The sequence below is a fragment of the Callithrix jacchus genome, chromosome 6 (assembly GCF_049354715.1).
Source record: "Callithrix jacchus isolate 240 chromosome 6, calJac240_pri, whole genome shotgun sequence".
NCBI lineage: Eukaryota > Metazoa > Chordata > Mammalia > Primates > Cebidae > Callithrix > Callithrix jacchus.
Window position 1 is genome coordinate 59,713,720 of NC_133507.1, and position 18,748 is coordinate 59,732,467.

The 18,748-nt window shown below is 38.1% G+C and overlaps 2 protein-coding genes across 13 annotated transcripts in view; one reads left to right on the top strand and one right to left on the bottom strand.

Annotated features, from left to right (window-relative positions):
* Window positions 1-1,109: 1,109 nt before the first annotated feature.
* On the top strand, window positions 1,110-11,665 carry METTL5 (methyltransferase 5, N6-adenosine). Of its 11 annotated transcripts, none has more exons than XM_078327427.1 (9): window positions 1,110-1,169; window positions 1,372-1,523; window positions 3,969-4,083; window positions 4,758-4,939; window positions 6,054-6,136; window positions 8,503-8,554; window positions 8,929-9,048; window positions 10,913-10,980; window positions 11,563-11,665. In XM_078327427.1, exons 2-9 carry the CDS (start codon window positions 1,415-1,417, stop codon window positions 11,599-11,601), a joined length of 768 nt encoding a protein of 255 aa, XP_078183553.1. In that variant the 5' UTR covers window positions 1,110-1,169; window positions 1,372-1,414; the 3' UTR covers window positions 11,602-11,665. The 11 variants fall into 11 exon arrangements, 10 of the variants coding, with proteins under 10 accessions (XP_078183553.1, XP_078183556.1, XP_078183552.1 ...); XM_078327426.1 differs by lacking the exon at window positions 1,110-1,169 and adding an exon at window positions 1,201-1,232; XM_078327428.1 differs by lacking the exon at window positions 1,110-1,169 and adding an exon at window positions 1,201-1,232 and having other exon boundaries at window positions 10,931-10,980.
* SSB (small RNA binding exonuclease protection factor La) overlaps window positions 11,358-18,748 on the bottom strand; it is a 33,864-nt gene continuing 26,473 nt past the window's right edge. For both annotated transcript variants that reach the window (XM_035304582.3, XM_002749282.7), the window contains exons 3-12: window positions 17,460-17,563; window positions 17,198-17,372; window positions 16,112-16,219; window positions 15,938-16,038; window positions 14,483-14,554; window positions 14,133-14,175; window positions 12,983-13,123; window positions 12,370-12,556; window positions 12,098-12,229; window positions 11,358-11,754 (exon numbers count right to left, since the gene is read on the bottom strand). In XM_035304582.3, the coding sequence (XP_035160473.1) occupies window positions 11,666-11,754; window positions 12,098-12,229; window positions 12,370-12,556; window positions 12,983-13,123; window positions 14,133-14,175; window positions 14,483-14,554; window positions 15,938-16,038; window positions 16,112-16,219; window positions 17,198-17,372; window positions 17,460-17,563 (1,152 nt within the window). In that variant the 3' untranslated portion in view covers window positions 11,358-11,665. The remainder of the gene's footprint in view (window positions 11,755-12,097; window positions 12,230-12,369; window positions 12,557-12,982; window positions 13,124-14,132; window positions 14,176-14,482; window positions 14,555-15,937; window positions 16,039-16,111; window positions 16,220-17,197; window positions 17,373-17,459; window positions 17,564-18,748) is intronic.

An 18,748-nucleotide genomic window follows, 5' to 3' on the forward strand; every position in this document is an offset into this window, starting at 1 on the left:
GTCCATCCACAGGCTTAAAGATAATCCTTTTGCTTAAGCATTGGACCCTGCCTTCTTCCCAACTCCATCCAATATCCTCTTGTATTTTAAACCTCTTTCTATTAGCTCAATTGTTTCAGAATTTCTCTCCTCCTATCTTAAAATATTTCGAAAAAATAATTAGGCTTCCCCCAACCTTACTATCAACCATTCTCTTCTTTTCGTAGGCCACATTTCTCTTTCTTTCTTGCCTTTTTTTTTTTTTTTTTTTTTTTTTTTGTCCCCAGGCTGGAGTGCAGTGGTGCGATATCGGCTCACTGCAACCTCCGACTCGCTGGCTCAAGGAATTCTCCTGCCTGAGTCTCCCACGTAGCTGGGATTACAGGCACGTGCCACCATGCCCAGCTAATTTTTGTATTTTTAGTAGAGTCAGGGTTTCACCATGTTTGCCAGGATAGTCTCTATCTCCTGACCTCGTGATCCGCCCACCTCGGCCTCCTAAAGTGCTGGGATTACAGGGGTGAACCACCGCGCCTGGCGTCACTATTTCTTATACCTAAACTTCCATTCGCTCCACGATCAGCCACAACTTGATTTCTACTCCTACTTTATGAAGCCCGACCTCTTTGCAGTATTTGACACCACTATCTATTCTTTCATTTCCACTCTCTCTTCTTTGGGTTTCTCTGATATCACCATTCCTGTGAGAATTCCAAGTGACAAAAATGACCTAAAAATTGGGAAACAAAGTTACAATAAAGTGAGGCATGAGAATGGCGAAGGAAGTAAAGGTGAATGGAAACCGCTACTTTCCGAGCCGAAACTTGGGAAACAAAAAGAGTCACTCTGGGCCAGACAACAAAGTGACTGTGACTTTCTCTCCCGCTTCCCCTTCACTCTCTACCTTTCCCCATCCTTTGAGGGCCCGCAGGTACTCAGGGCAAACTAGGGGGTAATTAGTGATCACTCGACAGATGGCGAGGGCTGGCCGTGGATCTGCGAGTAGCAAAGGCTTTGCAGGTGGCGCCGATGGGGCGATGAGGCCCCCAGGTGGCCAGCTGAACCCCGGCGCAGGACAGACGTTGCCGCTCGGCGCCAGGCCGCTGGGCGGCGAACGCGTGCGCGGGTACGAGCTGGCGCTTCCGGCCCCGGCCGAAGCGCGGGTCGCTTCCAGAGGTCCCTGGCGCGAGGTATTCTGGGGCTTCAGCCAGGCGCTTCCGCAGTCTCCTGGGACTGCATGGGTTACCCAGGAGGTGGGTCCGCGGCTCGTCCTGTGCCCAGCATCGCGGCGTCTCCTTAGAGCGCATCTTTGGGTCTGGCCAGCGGTGCTGAAAGAGGGGAGAATGTTGGGGGTAGGGAGGAAACATCCCAGTTCAATAGATTTCTCCGCAGGTCCTGTGCCTTCGAAACCTGCGAGCCCAGACTTTAAAACAAAATGAAGAAATTAAGGCTTAAGGAACTAGAGAGTCGCCTGCAACAAGTGGATGAATTCGAAAAGCCCAAGCTGCTTCTAGAACAGTATCCCACCAGGCCGCACATTGCAGGTAGGGCGGCTGGTTCACCACGCCCTGCCTTCGGCGTTAGTCCAGTCTACTCTGATAAAAATTAGAAGTTATTTGGATACAGAGAATGTCTAGAGAAATTCAGCCCTAAGATCACCTATCGTGTTAGAGTTCTTTCTTGACACTGCACCTCAAGGCACGCCCTCCACAGACGCACACACACTTTATCGTTTTACTGTCTAGTTTTCCGCAGGTCCCTTAACACTGCCAGACACCTTTTAAATGTGTTTTTTTTTCCCCCTCTTCTCACGTTATAAACTCTTTTGAGTGCAAGGTATTTGTTGGTCTCGTTCATACTTGAATTCCCAGTGCCTGGAAGAGTTGCTGGTACTATTTAGGAGCTCAGTAAATATTTGCTAAGTAAAGATCAATTTCCTACTGCAACTAGGATTCTTGTGCTATACTGTGCCCTAGAAATGAATACCAGAGTTGATAATGGAAGGATAGTTTAACAGAGTCAGAATTTGTGCTGTATAAAAGTGGGTGTGCATATTAATTTTAAGAGATTTTTCTGAGCATTAGCATTGTCATTTCATGCCAGACACTGATAACTGGGAGTACAAGAGAGAATGCAGGAAAACATGGATCTGTGTTACCGAAGTTATTGGGAAGCCTTAGAAAAAAATATTTTTATTAGTTTTTGAGATAGGGGTTTCACTCTGTCACCCAGGCTGGAGTGCAGTGGCATGATCAAGGCTATGGCAGCCTTGACCTCCAGGACTCAAGTGATCTTCCCACCTAAGCCCCCTGAGCAGCTGGGACTATAGGCACACACCATCATGCCTGGCTAATATTTTTTTTTATTATTTTTTGTAGACACAGGGTCTTGCTATGTTGCCCAAGCTGGTCTCAAACTCCTGGGCTGAAGTGATCCTCCCACCTTAGCCTCTCAAAGTGCTGGGATTATAGGCATGAGCCACTGAGCCTGGCCCCTTAGGAAAATTAATTTTCTGAGAGCACTTGCAAGGAGGAGTTTTTTCCAGTTCCAAAATATTTGTTTCTAAGCTGCCAATGAAAGTCAAGGAGAATATATGTGTATTTACATTTAAACTTCAAGATACTGTCATGATTCCAACCAAAAATTTGCACAAAATTACTGTGTCTAGGTTAAGACCAGTTTTCTGAAATAATGACTTGCTAGTTTTCTGACTGTAGTTTTTTTAGTGGAATCCAATTTAAAAAATAGTAACAATCTGACCAAGTATGGTGACTCACCCCTATGAGCCCAGCAATTTGGGAGGCTGAGGCAAGAGGATGACTTGAGGCCAGGAGGTCAAGATCAGCCTGGGCAACACAGTGAGACCCAGCTCTTAAAAAAAATAATAAATTAGTTGGGTGTGGTAGTATTCGCCTATAGTCCCAGCTGCTGTTACTAAGTCAGGAGAATTGCCTGAGCCCTGGAGCTTCAGGCTGCAGTGAGTGCTGATCCTGCCACTGCACTCCAGTCTGGGTGATAGAGATAGACCCTATCTCTGAAAAAAACAAAACAAAAAAACCCCTCTGGATCCTCAGGTATCAATGGCCAACAGCCTTTACTGGATTCAGATATCTTCAGGGAGATGTCAGTGGTAATGTTATTCATGTTTAACCTTCAGTATATCTAATACCCAGTAGTTCTATTATCAGGTCTCATTTGTAGATTATGAATATACATGTCTGTAGATCATGAATATATGTGTCTAAAGGCTATATTGTGAAGCTTATGGTGCTTGTGTTCTGGTGACAAACTTGTTAAAACATTTCTGTGGCTGAGCACAGTGGCTCATGTCTGTAATCCCAACACTTTGGGAGGCTGAGGTAGGAGGATTGCTTGAGTCCTGGAGTTCCAGACCAGCCTGGGCAGTATAGTGAAACGCTGTCTGTGTTTTAAAAAACAAAAGGAAAAAAAAAGGTTCTGTGTCTTTGTGATGCTAATGCTGGTTTGATAGTGGTTCCTAGTCTTAGAGATTTCACAGATAAGTAAAATTTCAAATAATTTTGGAAACTGATACAGAGTTGCCAAATTTATGTTGACGAGGAAGGATTTTTTTTAAAACCTATTTACTCTTACCATTCTTTCATAAAAATATTTCAGCATCAAAGAAAGAACTGATATGAGTGTATGGCAATGTTTTGAACAAGCTGAGGAAAAATTAAACATTTTGACTTTTTCCTCATTTTACATCAGAGACTGGTCACAGTTTTGTCATTCTTGGCATTGCTAACAGAGACTATTTTTTGAGAACCATGGATGGGTATCAACCTTCTTTGTGGTGCCTCTTTACTACATACCAAATTATTACACCTTATCTTTTTAAAAAAATAATCTGGAATGCCATTTGGGAAAGGACTAAGTAATGCAAGACAAGAAATTATTTTAGAAAGAGTCATTTGCACAATTTGGTTTTAGTCATCAGCTTGCTTATTCTCTAATTTTTATTTTTTTAGCATGTATGCTGTATACAATCCATAACACTTATGATGACATTGAAAATAAAGTCATTGCCGATCTAGGATGTGGCTGTGGAGTACTTAGCATCGGAAGTGCAATGTTAGGAGCAGGGTACGTAATGCAATATATACTATTTGGGTATTGGGTGGTTTTAATAAGGAGCAGCAATGTGATTAACTGAATTATATTTATGAGGCTCCACAGAATGAGATATAGGGAGCAAAAATCTGATACTGAATAGATTTTGAATGGGCAGAAGATCTAAACAAACTACAAAAAATAAATTAAAATTGTAAAAGCAGTAGTTTCTTTTATACAAACCTGAGTTTCCAACCTCTTTCAGGTTGGGAAATTATGTTATTGAAAGCAGCACTTGACCGGGCACAGTGGCTCATGCCTGTAATCCCAGCACTTTGGGAGACCAAGGTGGGCAGATTACTTGAGCCCAGGAGCTTGAGACCAGCCTGCGCAACATGGTGAAACCCCATGTCTACCAAAAATACAAAAATTAGCTGGGTGTGGTGTCATGTACCTGTGGTCCTAGCTACTTGGGAGGCTGAGGTGGGAGGACTGCTTGAGCCCAAGAGGTTGCGGCTGCAGTGCATCAGGATGGCACCCCTACACTCATCTGGGTGACACAGCAAGATCCTATCTGGAAAAAAAAAAAAAAAATTCTTATTTTGCTAATTGGATTAAAAAGATATATGGGTTTTTTTTAAAAAAAAGCTAATTTTGTTTTTGTTTTTACTTGGGAGCTATAAGTCTTATGTGTTTTGTATTTATAGGTTGTGTGTTGGATTTGACATAGATGAAGACGCATTGGAAATATTTAACAGGAATGTGGAAGAGTTTGAGTTAACAAATATTGACATGATTCAATGTGATGTGTGCTTATTATCTAACAGAATGTCCAAGTCATTTGATACAGTAATTATGAATCCTCCCTTTGGAACCAAAAATAATAAAGGTTTGTAAGAAGAATCAGGTATACTGCTATATTTATAGACACATTTTTAAAACTATTTTTAAGGCCAGGCACAGTGGCTAAGGTGTGTAATCCCAGTGCTTTGGGAGGCTGATACAGGAGGATCCTTTGAGGCCAGGAGTTGAAAGCCAGCCTGGGCAACACAGTTAGACCCTGCCTCAACAACAAGAAGAATTTTTTTTAATTAGCTAAGTGTGATGGTGAGCCTATAGTCCTAGCTGTTCAGGAGGCTGAGGTGGAAGGATCCCTGGAGCTCACATATTCAAGGCTGCCATGAGCTATGAATGTGCCACTGCACTCCAGCCTTGGTAACAGCAAAACCGTGTCTAGAAAAAATAAAAACCATTTTTATCACTGATTGTTTGGGCTAGGTGATTTTATCACTCTTCATTAAACTAAGGGTAAGTCATTTTACTACTCTTCATTAAGTAAACAAATCTCTTACCTGTATAGTTCTTATAATTTAAATTTCAATTTGTTTAATGCATAGCTAAGAAATTGAGTTTTTCAACTTTTGTTTTTACAAATTTCTATTAAGTAAACCGAGTCATTTCATTTAATGTATGTCTCCCATTCGTTTTCAAGAATAATTTGCGTAACACTTTTGAATGAATATGAAACATACGAAGAATTTTATACTTTTAGAACCTATTTTTTAATGTCTTAACAGACCCAAGGATTTCTGCATGTCCCCATCAGTAACAGTGACTCACTGTGGCTGCTAATTTTGTGTGTACCATGGGCAAGGAGCTTAGGAAGTCAGCAAGGGTAGGAAAAGATATGCATAGTTCAAAAAGTACCTGGCCCCCACCAAGATGATTCTGAATACTACTATACATGTTTCCTCTCCCCTTTTTTAAAGTCATTAATGTTGGAATATTATAATTTTTACTTTAGCCTTATTTAACCAAGACAGTATAATTCTGGTTTTATTCTACCAATCTTAAAATGTTTTGATAGTTTATTTGTATACTTATTGCTAAAAGATTTCAAGGTGGCTATTTTGAAGTTTGGAAGAAAATGTTGCTAAATCCTGCTAACTTAATCTTCTATTTTGATAAGAGGTAAAGAGGAGCTTTTTTCCTACTCTTCACAGGGACAGATATGACTTTTCTAAAGACTGCTCTGGAAATGGCAAGAACAGCAGTATATTCTTTACACAAATCCTCAACTAGAGAAGTAAGTTCAAATCATCTGATATTCAGTGGCATTTATTTTTAAATTCATGACAGTGTTTTTAGGATTTGCTGTGAATACTAGATACCATAGTATCTATTTCTCCTGACCTTTTTGACATCTGAAACTTAGGAACTAAATTTTCCATTTAACCAGCTAGCATCCACGATTGGTCTTTTTCCAGGCTATAAGACTGCTTTTTCTCAAAGGTTCTTTCAGACAGGAACTGTTGTCACGAGACAGTATAACTCAGGAGTAGGGAAGTGTGTTATAACTAGGATTACAGTATGTTTTGGTTTCTCTGTAAGTCTTAGTTGATGCTTTTTGTCCCATTGTCCTTGTGTGGCCTGATGTACTTAAGGGAGGCAGTAAGGCCAGGTTTTCAGAACACTGAGCCTGGAGCTAAACAGATCTGAGTTCAGAAATCATCTATTCTTATTTTTGCAGCATATAACACATGGAGGGGTGTATAAGTTGTATTCCAGGAAACTGAGAGGAGGGGCAGTACATTTTTTTAATGTGGGAATAACATGGTGGTTAGGAACAGAGATTCTGAAGCCAGACCAGACTCCCTGGGTTCAGATCCAAGCTTTACTGCTTCCTAGCTGTTACCTTGGTCAAGGTAATTGAGCTTCAGTTTTGTCATTTATACTCTTCTCACCTGTACTCTAAGTGTAAGGGACTAAGAGTGCCCAATAGTTCATAAGAATTGTGAGGATTACATGAGTTAATATTTACAAAGCACTTAGATCAGTGTCTGACATGTGTAATTGCATGTTAGTTATTATTTAAATCATAAATGTATTCAAAGATTTTAGTGATTTTGTAGGAAAAAAAATACTTAATTAATATAAATACAAAAAACCCAGTCGGAAAAAAATACATTCTAGTTACATGGTAATCTGATAACCCTTTAAAAAGCATAAAATAAAACAGCTAAAAAAAACATACTGCTAACAATGAGCAGTGGTTAAGTAGGCAAGCAACAGGACACAACATAGCTAGTGAATAAATCCTCACTCACTATATATGAAAGCAAACACCAGTAAATATTGGTATCCAAACGTGTGTTCCCAAGAACACCCTCAGGTTTGATGATTCACTAGGAAATCTCATAGGACTCAGCATATAGTCTTATTCATGACCATGATGTATCACAGTGAAAGGATATAGAGCAAAATCAGCAAAAAGAAAGGTACATTGGGCAGAGAATAGGAGAAAACAGGGGCAAGCTTCCCAAGTCTTCACCCAGTGGAATAACACAGAACACACTTAATTTCCCCAGCATGAATTATTGACAACACATATGCAATACTGCCAACCAGGGAAACTCATCAGAGACTCAGCGCCCAGGACTTTTATTGGGGACTGATTGAATAGCAGTTCCCTTTCTGACACATACCCAAACTCTAGACGCCCAGTAGGAAAACAGGTGTTCAGCAACAACAGGGTTAGGCACAGTGAGACCTATTATTAAGGAAGTAGGCAGTGGGAACCCTCCCAAAATCTAAGTTCCCAATCTCCAGTCAAGGGCCAAACTTATAAGCAGGCCTTTCTAAAGATAAGCAGTCAGGCCTGCTGTGAACTCTTTTCTGCACAGCTTGGCATAACATGAATTTTATACAACTCATATTCAGTTCATGCAGTAAAATTGCATGAACTGAATTGCCCATGTACATAGATCTCTGCTAAATGGTTTCTAGGATAACTAGCTGTATATATTAAAGAAATTATTGCTATAGAAACCATGAGAACATTACACATCTCTTGATTTCTGAAATAGTCATGCATCCCTTAACAACAGGGATATGTTCTGACTAATACATTGAGAAATGCATCATGAGGTGATTTCATCATTGTACAAACAGAGCAGACCACTGAGTCTCTATGGTTCTAATCTATTGTTCCTAGGCTACAAACCTGTCAACATGTTGCTGTGTTGAATACTACAAGCAATTGTAACACCATCGTATTTTTTAATCTAAAGATATATAAACACCAAAAAGATGTGTGTTGTACTATGATGTCAAGATAGCTACATCACTAGACAGGAATTTTTCAGATCCCTTTATAATTTTATGGGACTACCAAAATATATGCAGTCCCTAGATAACCCCAGATGGCATTATATGGTGCATAGCTTTCTATCAATTGGATTTATTGTGTGATTTGGTTCTGATTGTTAAATATACTGAAATGGCTTGATTTCTTATTTTCAGAATACAATCCATTCAATTGAAATGTTTATAAGGATCTAGATTCTAATGAAATTTTAAGCTTAAAAACCCAATCTCAAGTATTAGCAAAAAGCAATTTAAAAAAAAATCATTTAAAAATCAGTTCATAATTACTTTATTATTTATGTTTAGCATATTCAAAAGAAAGCTGCAGAATGGAAAATCAAGATAGATATTATTGCAGGTAAGACAAATCTCAATGCTAGTATCCAAAAGGGCCAACATGCTTTCACTCAACCAAAACTTTCATGCAGGTGCTGAGGAAATATACTATAAAGTATACTTCACAGTGTGGCAAAATGTGCATGATTGGTAATAGATTGCAAATGGAGTAAAAGCAGAGTGATCACTTAGCCTGAGACTATCTTAATTTATGCAATTTACTGAAAATTTATAATAGCATTCAGGTATTTGGTCACTCCAGACTCAGGCAGAACACTATAGCAGCACAGTGATTAAAAACATGAGCTTGGAGTTGGTCAGATCTTGGTTTGAAATTAATTCATGGAAAATGCCACCTGGATATTTTTCTAATTTTTTTTTTTTTTTTTTTTTGAGACAGTCTTGCTCTGTTGCCCTGGCTAGTGTGCAGTGGCATAATCTCAGCTCACTGCAACCTCTGCCTCCCGGGTTCAAGCAATGCTCCTGCCTCAATCTCCCGAGTAGCTGGGACTACAGGTACGCACCATGTCCAGCACAAATTTTGTATTTTCAGTAGAGACAGGGTTTACAATGTTGGCAGGGCTGGTCTCGAACTCCTGACCTCAGGTGGTCCTCCACTGTTGGCCTCCCAAAGTGATGGGATTACAGGTGTGAGCCACCACACCCGGCCTCTAATTCCATTTTCTAATTGCCCTGGTATCAAATAACATTTATCGTTTTCTACTAAACATCAACACTATGAGTAAATTACATTTGATACATTTTTATTACTAAATTGGGTAATAGTCACAAACATCAAAACAGGAAAGGATATAACTAGAAGCTAATTATAATCTAAGCCTGAAATAAGAGTACAATAAGGGAACATGATTTTTCACAATAAACTAACAATGAATTGACACTGTAGTGTTAAATGTACAACTAATTTAATACTGTTCATAGTAATTTGTTCATCTTCCTGTTATTTTCAGTGTTGCATTACTTACAGAGTTTTAGGTTTTTTGTTTTTGTTTTTGAGACAGAGTATCCCTCTGTCGCCCAGGCTGGAGCGCAGTGGCGTGATCTTGGCTCACTGCAACCCCTGCCTCCTGGGTTCAAGCAATTCTCCTGCCTCAACCTCCTGAGTAGCTGGGAATACAGGCGCATGCCACCATGCCCAGCTAACTTCTTTTAGTAGAGATGAAGTTTCACGACGTTGGCCAGGCTGGTCTTGAACTCGACCTCAGGTTATCCTCCTGCCTTGGCCTCCCAAAGTGCTGGATTTCAGGCATGAGCCACTGCACCCGGCCAGTTTTTGGTAGTATATGCAGTATGGAACAACTTAGAACAGTCCCAATAGACCATGCCAGAGCCTTGCTCCTCCTATTACTAAATTGGGTAATAGTCACAAACATCAAAATAGGAAAATCATGTAACTAGAAGCTAATTATAATCTAAATTAAATGTGGTCCTCACACCATCAGCATTAAAATCCCTGGGATTTCCTTGTTAGAAATGAATTTCTGGCTCCACCCAGACCTACTATATTAGAATCTGCATTTCAACAAGATCCCCAGGTGATTTGATTGCACATTAAAACTTGAAAGCTGTGACAGACAGGGGTAGATTCATTGTCATCCCTCTAAAATAGATTGATAGTAAAGAGTTTGGAGAATCTATTTTCTTTTTGAGACAGAGTCTTGCTCTGTCACCCAGGCTGGAGTGCAGTGGTGCAGTCTTGGCTCACTGCAAGCTCTTCCTCCCGGTTTCAAGCATTTCTCTGCCTCAGCCTTCTGAGCAGCTGAATTACAGGCACCCGCCACCATGCTTGGCTAATTTTTTTGTATTTTTAGTAGAGATGGGGTTTCACCATCTAGGCCAGGTTGGTCTTGGAACTCCTGACCTCGTGATCCACCCACCTTGGCCTCTCAAAGTGCTGGGATTACAGGCATGAGCCACTACACACAGCCTACATTATTCTTTAGAAGGAAGAAATATGAAAAATTGGTTTTCATTTTAGAGCTTAGGAGGAAAATAATTAGCTATTTATTACCATTATTAAACTCTAAACTTTTGAAATAAGCACGGTTATTATGAGATGAAGTTAATTATACAGACTATTAGGAAATTAAAAATAGAAAGGTACCAATATTTTCATAGGATATACTTTTTGTCCACCTTTTATCCTTCTAAACTCTTCATTTATAACCTCAAATTACAGTATAAACAGCCATAATGGCAGAAATGTCAAGCTTCCATGGCCAATGCTGGGAATATAACAAGTCACTACTTGGATATGTTAAAAGTTCTAAAATGTTCAGTTTACCAGTACTTAATGTTTTTCTTAATTTGTTGTTTAGTCAAGGGTGGTAAATGTTTGAAAATATAATTTTATCTTTAGGTGGCTTTTGTTTTACAGAGCTTCGATATGACCTGCCGGCATCATACAAGTTTCACAAAAAGAAATCAGTAAGTCTCTTGATTTTGGCTGGTTTACATTCGGTATTGAAAAGCTTTGTGGGCTCAAACCTGTAATCCCAGCTACTTGGGAGGCTGAGGCAGGAGAATCACTTGAACCCAAGAGGTGGAGGTTGCAGTAAGCTGAGATTGTGCCACTGCACTCCAGCCTGGTAGACACAGCAAGACTCAATCTCAAAAGGAAAAAAAAGAAAAGCTTTGTAACAAGTAATTATTTCTAGTGTTTTCAATTTTCCTGTGTAAATACAGAAAGCCAGCCTAGGAGACACAATAAATAGCCTGTGGGAAGGGCCCATAGTCAATAGCTAGTATTCTAGTTCTGTTTTAAATGCTCTGGGTACAAAAAGAAAACAAAACAAAAAACTATGTTTTTACTCTTTTTATACAGTATATATTTTATTAGTTTGTACTAATACATTCTCATATTACAAAGGCAATTTAGTGGAAGAACCTTTCTTCTGATATTTAATTCATCTGAAATAACACAAACAGAACTATACATTCAAAAAAATTCTCATTTGGTTAAGAAAAAAAGACAAGTTAAACAACAAAAAAACTTTTTCTTTCTCACAGGTGGATATTGAAGTGGACCTAATTCGGTTTTCCTTTTAAAAGCCCCCACAAACAAAAGCAGTTTAAAACCTATTTAAAATGAATAAAAAATTGGTTTACTAAACTACTGGTCTCCAGCACCATTTTCTGTTTTCTGTTGTTTGGATGCAGGTTCTTCTTTGTCTGTTTCTTCTCTTGCTCTTTTCATAGGTCCTATAAAATAACAATTTTTGTTAAATTCAACATAAGTACTGCTCTATTTTAATACTGAGCACAATCACTAATAATGATACTGTTGAAAAAGGCATAACAACTTCCTTGCACCAATGAGAAAAGGTTTTTCTCAGTACAGACCATCTGACCTCCAGATTCATCTTCCAAATATCCTGTCCCTGACTTATACAACAGCATGACTGAGGTAAATAATAATAATCCACGAATGGCACTTATCCAGGAGTTGAAAAGCCAAATCCCTATTCTGTCTGACAAATCATTTATTTATGGAAGTAGTACACATTTTCTCATGAAACTACCAAAGAACTTAGAAAAAACTTACCAGTTGTACCATTTTCATCATGTTCATCATCACTAGCAAATTTCGTTTTCTTGCCCTGAAACTGTACTTTTCCTTTACCAGACCCAGGCTGGGCAGCTTTATTACCCTTTCCTTTTCCTTTAAATCTGCGACCTGTACAGACACAATTGAGCACTTCGTAAATTTTTTTTTTTTAAAGTCTCTTGTCAGTGTTTTTGAACACTGATTAAAGTTTTTCCTCAAGTAAATGGGTTAAACAACCAGACTATTAAAGAAAAATCAGAATAAATGACCTTTTGACTTCCATTTGTTTAGGGATTCTTGTTGGTCTTCTATTATTTTTTTCAGTGCTTCTTTTTCCACCTCTCCTTCTAGTATTTCCCAAGTCACTTCTTTGTTCCTTAATTGTAGGTTACCATTATTTGCATCTTTGGCTTTACTCAAGGCTTCCTTGGCTTTTTCTTTAAATAGAATTATCCCCTATATCAGAGATAGAAAATGAAAGCCACACCCTTAGTTTTTAGTCCCACAATTTCTTTGTTCAAAGTAATTTTTTCTACCCTGCAAACCTGCCATGCCTTTACCAGTTTAAATTTTACTGAACATTAGAAAAGTTATGCTACAGAAGTAAAACTGCAATCACCAATATGAACAGTCATTCATATGATTCAGAAACTATCAGATATCACATATAGTAACAATAACAACAAAGTAAATGATCAAGTAAAAACTAGTATAATCCAGAAAGTATCAGACTTCACATCTAGTGACAGTTAACAACAAATGATCAAGTAGAAACTAATAAACACAATTTTAAAATTACTTTCTATTAATTTTGTCTTGTATAAGATAAGTTTCTACAGATTTTCAAACTGATTGCTAGAAAGCATAGGAATGTTTCCAAACCTCTTTTGCGCCTCTGACGAAGTCTACCCATTTTATTTCACCATGATTTGAGAAAAGGATGTGTAAATCTTCTCTACAGGTCTGATCATCTAAATCACCTGAAAATTTCAACAAGCATCCAATCTTTTCTTCTAGAGATTTCTGTAAAAATATACAAAGCGATCAAAAAGTTTCTTAAAAGCAACAACAGACCAGATATGACTCACACCACATTATACCTATATAAGAAAAAGACTAGAAACCAAAATGCTATTTTAAAGTAGTTTCACAAAGTTGGGTGTTTTCCTTTGTCATCGTTTATTGTACAATGGCTTTCAATTTTAACTTATTTGATCTCTTATACAACTGGTATTTAATTAGTTATAAACTACATAAGTCTGATTATTAAACTACCTTGGAAAATAATTCTAGGGAGTATTATCATACTTCTAAAATTTTTTTATAGTCATTATTTTCCCCAAATAAAAATTTTTATTTTTAATTTTCTAAATGGAAATACACAACAGCATCTTATAAAGTCAAAATTAAAAGTCACATTAGTATTAAACTATGATTAGAATCTCTAGAAGTTATACAACATTTTCTCATAAAAATAAGTTCTAGGCATAAATGAACTTTTTCCTGAATATTTCAAAATACAATTTCCTGTATTTTATTTTTTATTTTTAGACAGGGTCTCACTCTGTCACCCAGGCTGTAGTGCAATAGTGTGATCTTGGCTCACTGCAACCTCTGCCTCCCAGGTTCAAGCAACTCTTTGTGACTCACTCAGCCTGCTGAGTAGCTGGGAATACAGGCATGCACCACCACGCCTGGCTAATTTTTGTGTTTTTAGTAGAGACGGGGTATCACCATATTGGCCAGGCTGGTCTCAAACCCCTCACCTCAAATGATCTGCCCACCTTGGCCTTCCAAAGTGCTGGGATTACAGGCGTTAGCCACTGTGCCCAGCCTTTTCCTTATTTTAAAACACATTTCTTATCGTTAGTGTTCTCTTTTCCTTCAATATAGTACCTGATATATTACTTAGTGCGATGACAACTATAGATAGCTTTGCTTACCATTTTTTTTTTAAAGTCCTCAGATTTAAAACCTATTCATTTAACTTTGAATTACAGATGTACTAGCTACCAGTAATATATGTACTTACCATTTCAGCATCTTCTTCTAACTTTTGTTTTGCTTCTTGCTCTCTACAAATAAAAATACGGTAATTTTAACATATTTCCACTTACTATTTAAGAAAACAAAGTCCTAATAAAGTTAACCACTCATGATCACTAAACTATTTAACCAAAGCCAGAAGTCCTTAAGTTTTTTGATCATGCAATGCTAGATGGAAATGCAATTTCACCCCCAGATTGTCAAGGCAGTTTAAGATCTCAATGTTTCACTAGCAAAGAGAAAGGCCTATTGCCATTATTTCAGAGCTCACCAACTATACTTTTGTCAAAGCTTTAAGGAATTCAAATTATGTCACTATTAGTTCAATGTACTTACTGTTTAGCCCTTAATTTTGCTTCCACTTTATTTTGTTTTCTTTCTTCATTTTTTTTGGCAAAGTAATCATCCCTAAAGAACACACAGTACAAAGGCTAAAGTTCATGAGAACAAAGTTAAGACTGCAGAATATTTTGAGTAACTTAAGACATGGCACAGCAATGAATGTTGTACACATTTACTATCAACATAATCACCAACTAAAAATTCAAAATACGCCAAGGAAGTTACTGGTATTTTTTTAAATAACAGCCTTACTAAGGAAAAGAAATCCATGTGCCACAAAATTCACTCTCTTAAAGTGTACCTCGAATGTCTTTTAGTATATTCAGAGTTGTACAACCATCACTACTAATTTCGGAACATTTTCATGACCCCAAAAAGAAACCCCCTGCCCATTAGCAATGTCATGTTGATTTATCATTCATGTATGGGGGGGGGAAGTGCATCAGAAGTCATGCAAATAATATTTCAGTGTTAATTTCACAAAAGGAGAAAATTCTAAAATCCCTAAGACCCAAGAATAACAGCAATGATGAAAACAATGTTAAATAATGTTTGAGGATTTAACACCGATACTAGGATCCATCACAGTGCATCTCTGAAGTCAATCAGGTTTTGTATATACCATTTAAAAGACTATACACAGGCTTCTAAAGTAAGCAACTATGGTCCTACAACTAATTTTATCATGAAAATGCTCTGGTTCATCCCCATTTTCAGACACTTAGACAAACACACACACATACACACAAAGAATGTGATCCAAATCTCCAATAATCCTTTCTACTGTTGAAATATATATATATATAGGCTATGAAAAATTAAGAAGAAAACTGCACTGATATATTTTCCAAACACACAAAAGCCCAAATTTTAATACCCAGACTGACTAAAAGTTTTAGATGCAAAATCAGTACTAAAATATAACCTCCTTTATAATGGCTAACAGTGGCTGGGTACAGTGGCTCAAACCTGTAATCCCAACACTTTGAGAGGCAAAGGTAGGTAGATCGCCTGAGGTCAGGAGTTCGAGGCCAACATGGTGAAACCCAGCTCTACTAAAAGTACAAAGATTATCTGGGTGTGGGGCAGCCACCTGTAATCCCAGCTACTCAGGAGGCTGAGGCAGGAGAATCACTTGAACTCAGGAGGCAGAGGTTGCAGTGAGCCAAGATTGCACCATTGCACTCCAGCCTGGGCAGTAAGAGTGAAACTCCATCTCAAAAAAAAAAAAAAAAATTGCTAACAGTGAAAAGATACTAATGAACTCTTTTCTTTTAGTCTCAAAAGACTATAGTTCTCACTGAGAAAATATCAAGCATTTGTCAAAGGACATCTAAAGATACTAAAAATCTTTAGCCTTAGAGGGGATGCTACTTCCATGCTCCTTACCCTAATGTGTCAATTCCATATAACTAAAAGGCCAGGAGAAACATCAGCAAAAAGACTTACTTGAAAAGTATTAGCAGGTCTGTGTCTTTGTACTTCTGGCCAGGGGTCTCTACAAACTTCTTAGCAGATTCAATGCTATCAAACACAATAAAAATTGATCCCTATAAAACGGAAGGAAAATATTAAGTTATGTCCCATATATTTTAGAACTAGAAAACGTCTGTATCATCATACCTTAAATGCTTTATGCAGTGTTCTTCTCATCTGAATATTTAGTACTTGACCTTTATCTTCTAACCATTCTTTTATGTCATCAAGAGTTGCATCAGTTGGGAAGCCTTTCTGTGAAGAGTGGGAAGAAATGTACAAATAAGAAATAATGACTTTTCAGATAAACAACTGGAGAGAATTTGATTCATTTTGTCTTCAAATGAAGCCAGGATATACCTATCTCTATTTCTCTCTTTAGTAATCACTTAAAAGCCTTGTTTAGGAGCCACTATTCTCCAGTGCAATAAAAGTGACTCATCTGGTATTTGCTTCAGAATAATTCAGTTGAGGCAGAAATAAAACAAGATGATTTACGTGTTCTGCTAAGAAGTACTAAAGCTGGGTGATGGTACATTATTCAACCTATTTATATATGTATCTGAAATTTTCCATAATAAACTATTAAAAAATATGCTAAAGAAAACTGCAATCAAGTTTAGCAGCTGATAGATAAGAACAGCTAATATGCTGTAAGTGCTTAGAATATGCCAAAGATTTCATCCAATGGTATGAGGTTTTTGTTGTTGTTGTTGTTGTTGTTGTTTTCATTTAATTCTCACAACAGTTCTACAAGGTAGAAAATATTCACGTTTATGAAGATAAAACTTAGGACCAAGCATGGTGGCTCACACCTATAATTCCAGCACTTTGGGAGGTCAAGGTGAGTGGATCACTTGAGCCCGGGAGTTCGACACCAGCCTGGGCAATACAGGGAGACCCCTGTCTCTACAAAAAAATTTTAGCCAGGTATGGCCAAATTTTTAGTACAGCCACATATGCCTATAGTCCCAGCTACTCAGGAGGCTGAGGTGAGAAGATCACTTAAGATCGCTGCAGTGAGCCATGATCACACCACTGCACTCCAACATGAGCAACTAGACGAGACTCTGTCTCAAGAACAAAACAAAACAAAAAAACTTAGGTTAAGAATATTACAAAAGAATACACAGTAATTAATGAGGCTGTGATTCCTGATCCCTTACTCTTCCCTACTCTGCTCTACTTTCTAAATAAATGTAAGATATTTAAATGCATTAAAGGCCCACTTACAATATAAACAGATCTGTTTTTTACATCATTTTTATACTCATCAGTCACTTCAGGTAGCGGTTTGCTTGGAGACCTTCTGATTTTAGTTTTATCTTCACTAATCTCCATGAGTTCTGCCTTGGATTTGCTCAATGCTTCCACAATTACATTAAAGTCTGTTGTTAGACGGTTCAACCTGAAGTGTACATATAAAAATGTAAGACTCAGCAGTAGTACTCACTGTAAACAGAAAACTGAAAGATTATTTTTAAAAGCTTGTTACCTGTTGAATTTTATCATTATCTCCAAAGGTACCCAGCCTTCATCCAGCTTTATCTGTTCCTTTAAAAACTTGTCCCGTGGCAAATTGAAGTCTCCAAAATAATACTGTGAGATAATACAATGTATTTCAGAACACTGTATAATATGGACTCCGATCCTGACATTTCTTATTACTTTCCAGTACTAAGTTCTGTTCTTTAAAAATACATGTCACAAGTTACAAAAGGCAATAAACATCTTCCCCAAATATATGATATAAAATGTGTATAATACAAATTAAAATACGATATAAAATGTTTACAATACAAATTAACAAGATAAAACTAAAATGGCAATTACTTAAACAGCATAACAGATGTGTTAATAGACTAGAAAGCCTTAAAACAAAGAAGAATGTATTTAAAGATTATATGAAAAGCCTCTTGCAAATTACTGTGGAAAGACTAGATGGTTAAAAGAACTGGATTAAACTGGTTAATCACTTTTTTTTTTTTGAGACGTAGTCTCACTCTGTCACTCAGGTTGGACTGCAGTGGCAAAATCTTGGCTCGCTGCAACCTCTGCCTCCCAGGTTCAAGCAGTTCTCCTGTCTCAGCCTCCCAAGTAGCTGGGATTACAGGCATGCGTCACTACACCCAGCTAATTTTTGTATTTTTACTAGAAACAAGGCTTCACCGTGTTGGCCTTGAACTGATCTGAAGTGATCCATAAGCCTCAGCCTCCCAAAGTGCTGGGGTTGCAATTGTGAGCCACTGCCTTCTAATTGTTAAAAATTAAAAATAAGGGCCAGGGGCCAGGCACGGTGGCTCACACCTATAGCTGAATCAAGAGGTCAAGAGATGGAGACCATCCTGGTCAACATGGTGAAACCCTGTCTCTACTAAAATTACAAAAATTAGCTGGGCGTGGTGGTGCACGCTTGTAGTCCCAGCTACTTGGGAGGCTAAGGCAGGAGAGTCACTTGAACCCAGGAGGTGGAAGTTGCAGTGAGCCAAGATCGTGCCACTGCACTCCAGCCTGGGCAACAGTGTGACTCTGTCTCAAAAAAATAAAAATAAGGGCCAGGGTGGTGGTTCATGCCTAATCTCAGCACTTTAGGAGGCTGAGGTGGGCAGATCACTTGAGCCTAGTTCAAGACCAGCCCAAGCAACATGGTGAGACCCCAGATCTACAAAAAAAAAAAGACCAGGCATGGTGGTACATGCCTGTAGTCCCAGCTCAGAAAGCTGAAATGGGAGGATCACTTGAGACTGGCAGGTTGAAGCTCCAGTGAGGCATAATTGCACCACT

Coding starts and splice junctions, on each gene's coding strand:
- METTL5 (XM_078327427.1), top strand. CDS start 1,415: ATGAAGAAATTAAGGCTTAAGGAACTAGAGAGTCGCCTGCAACAAGTG. Junction 4,940..6,053: donor TGGAACCAAAAATAATAAAG/GTTTGTAAGAAG, acceptor TACTCTTCACAG/GGACAGATATGACTTTTCTA. Junction 10,981..11,562: donor AGTTTCACAAAAAGAAATCA/GTAAGTCTCTTG, acceptor TCTTTCTCACAG/GTGGATATTGAAGTGGACCT.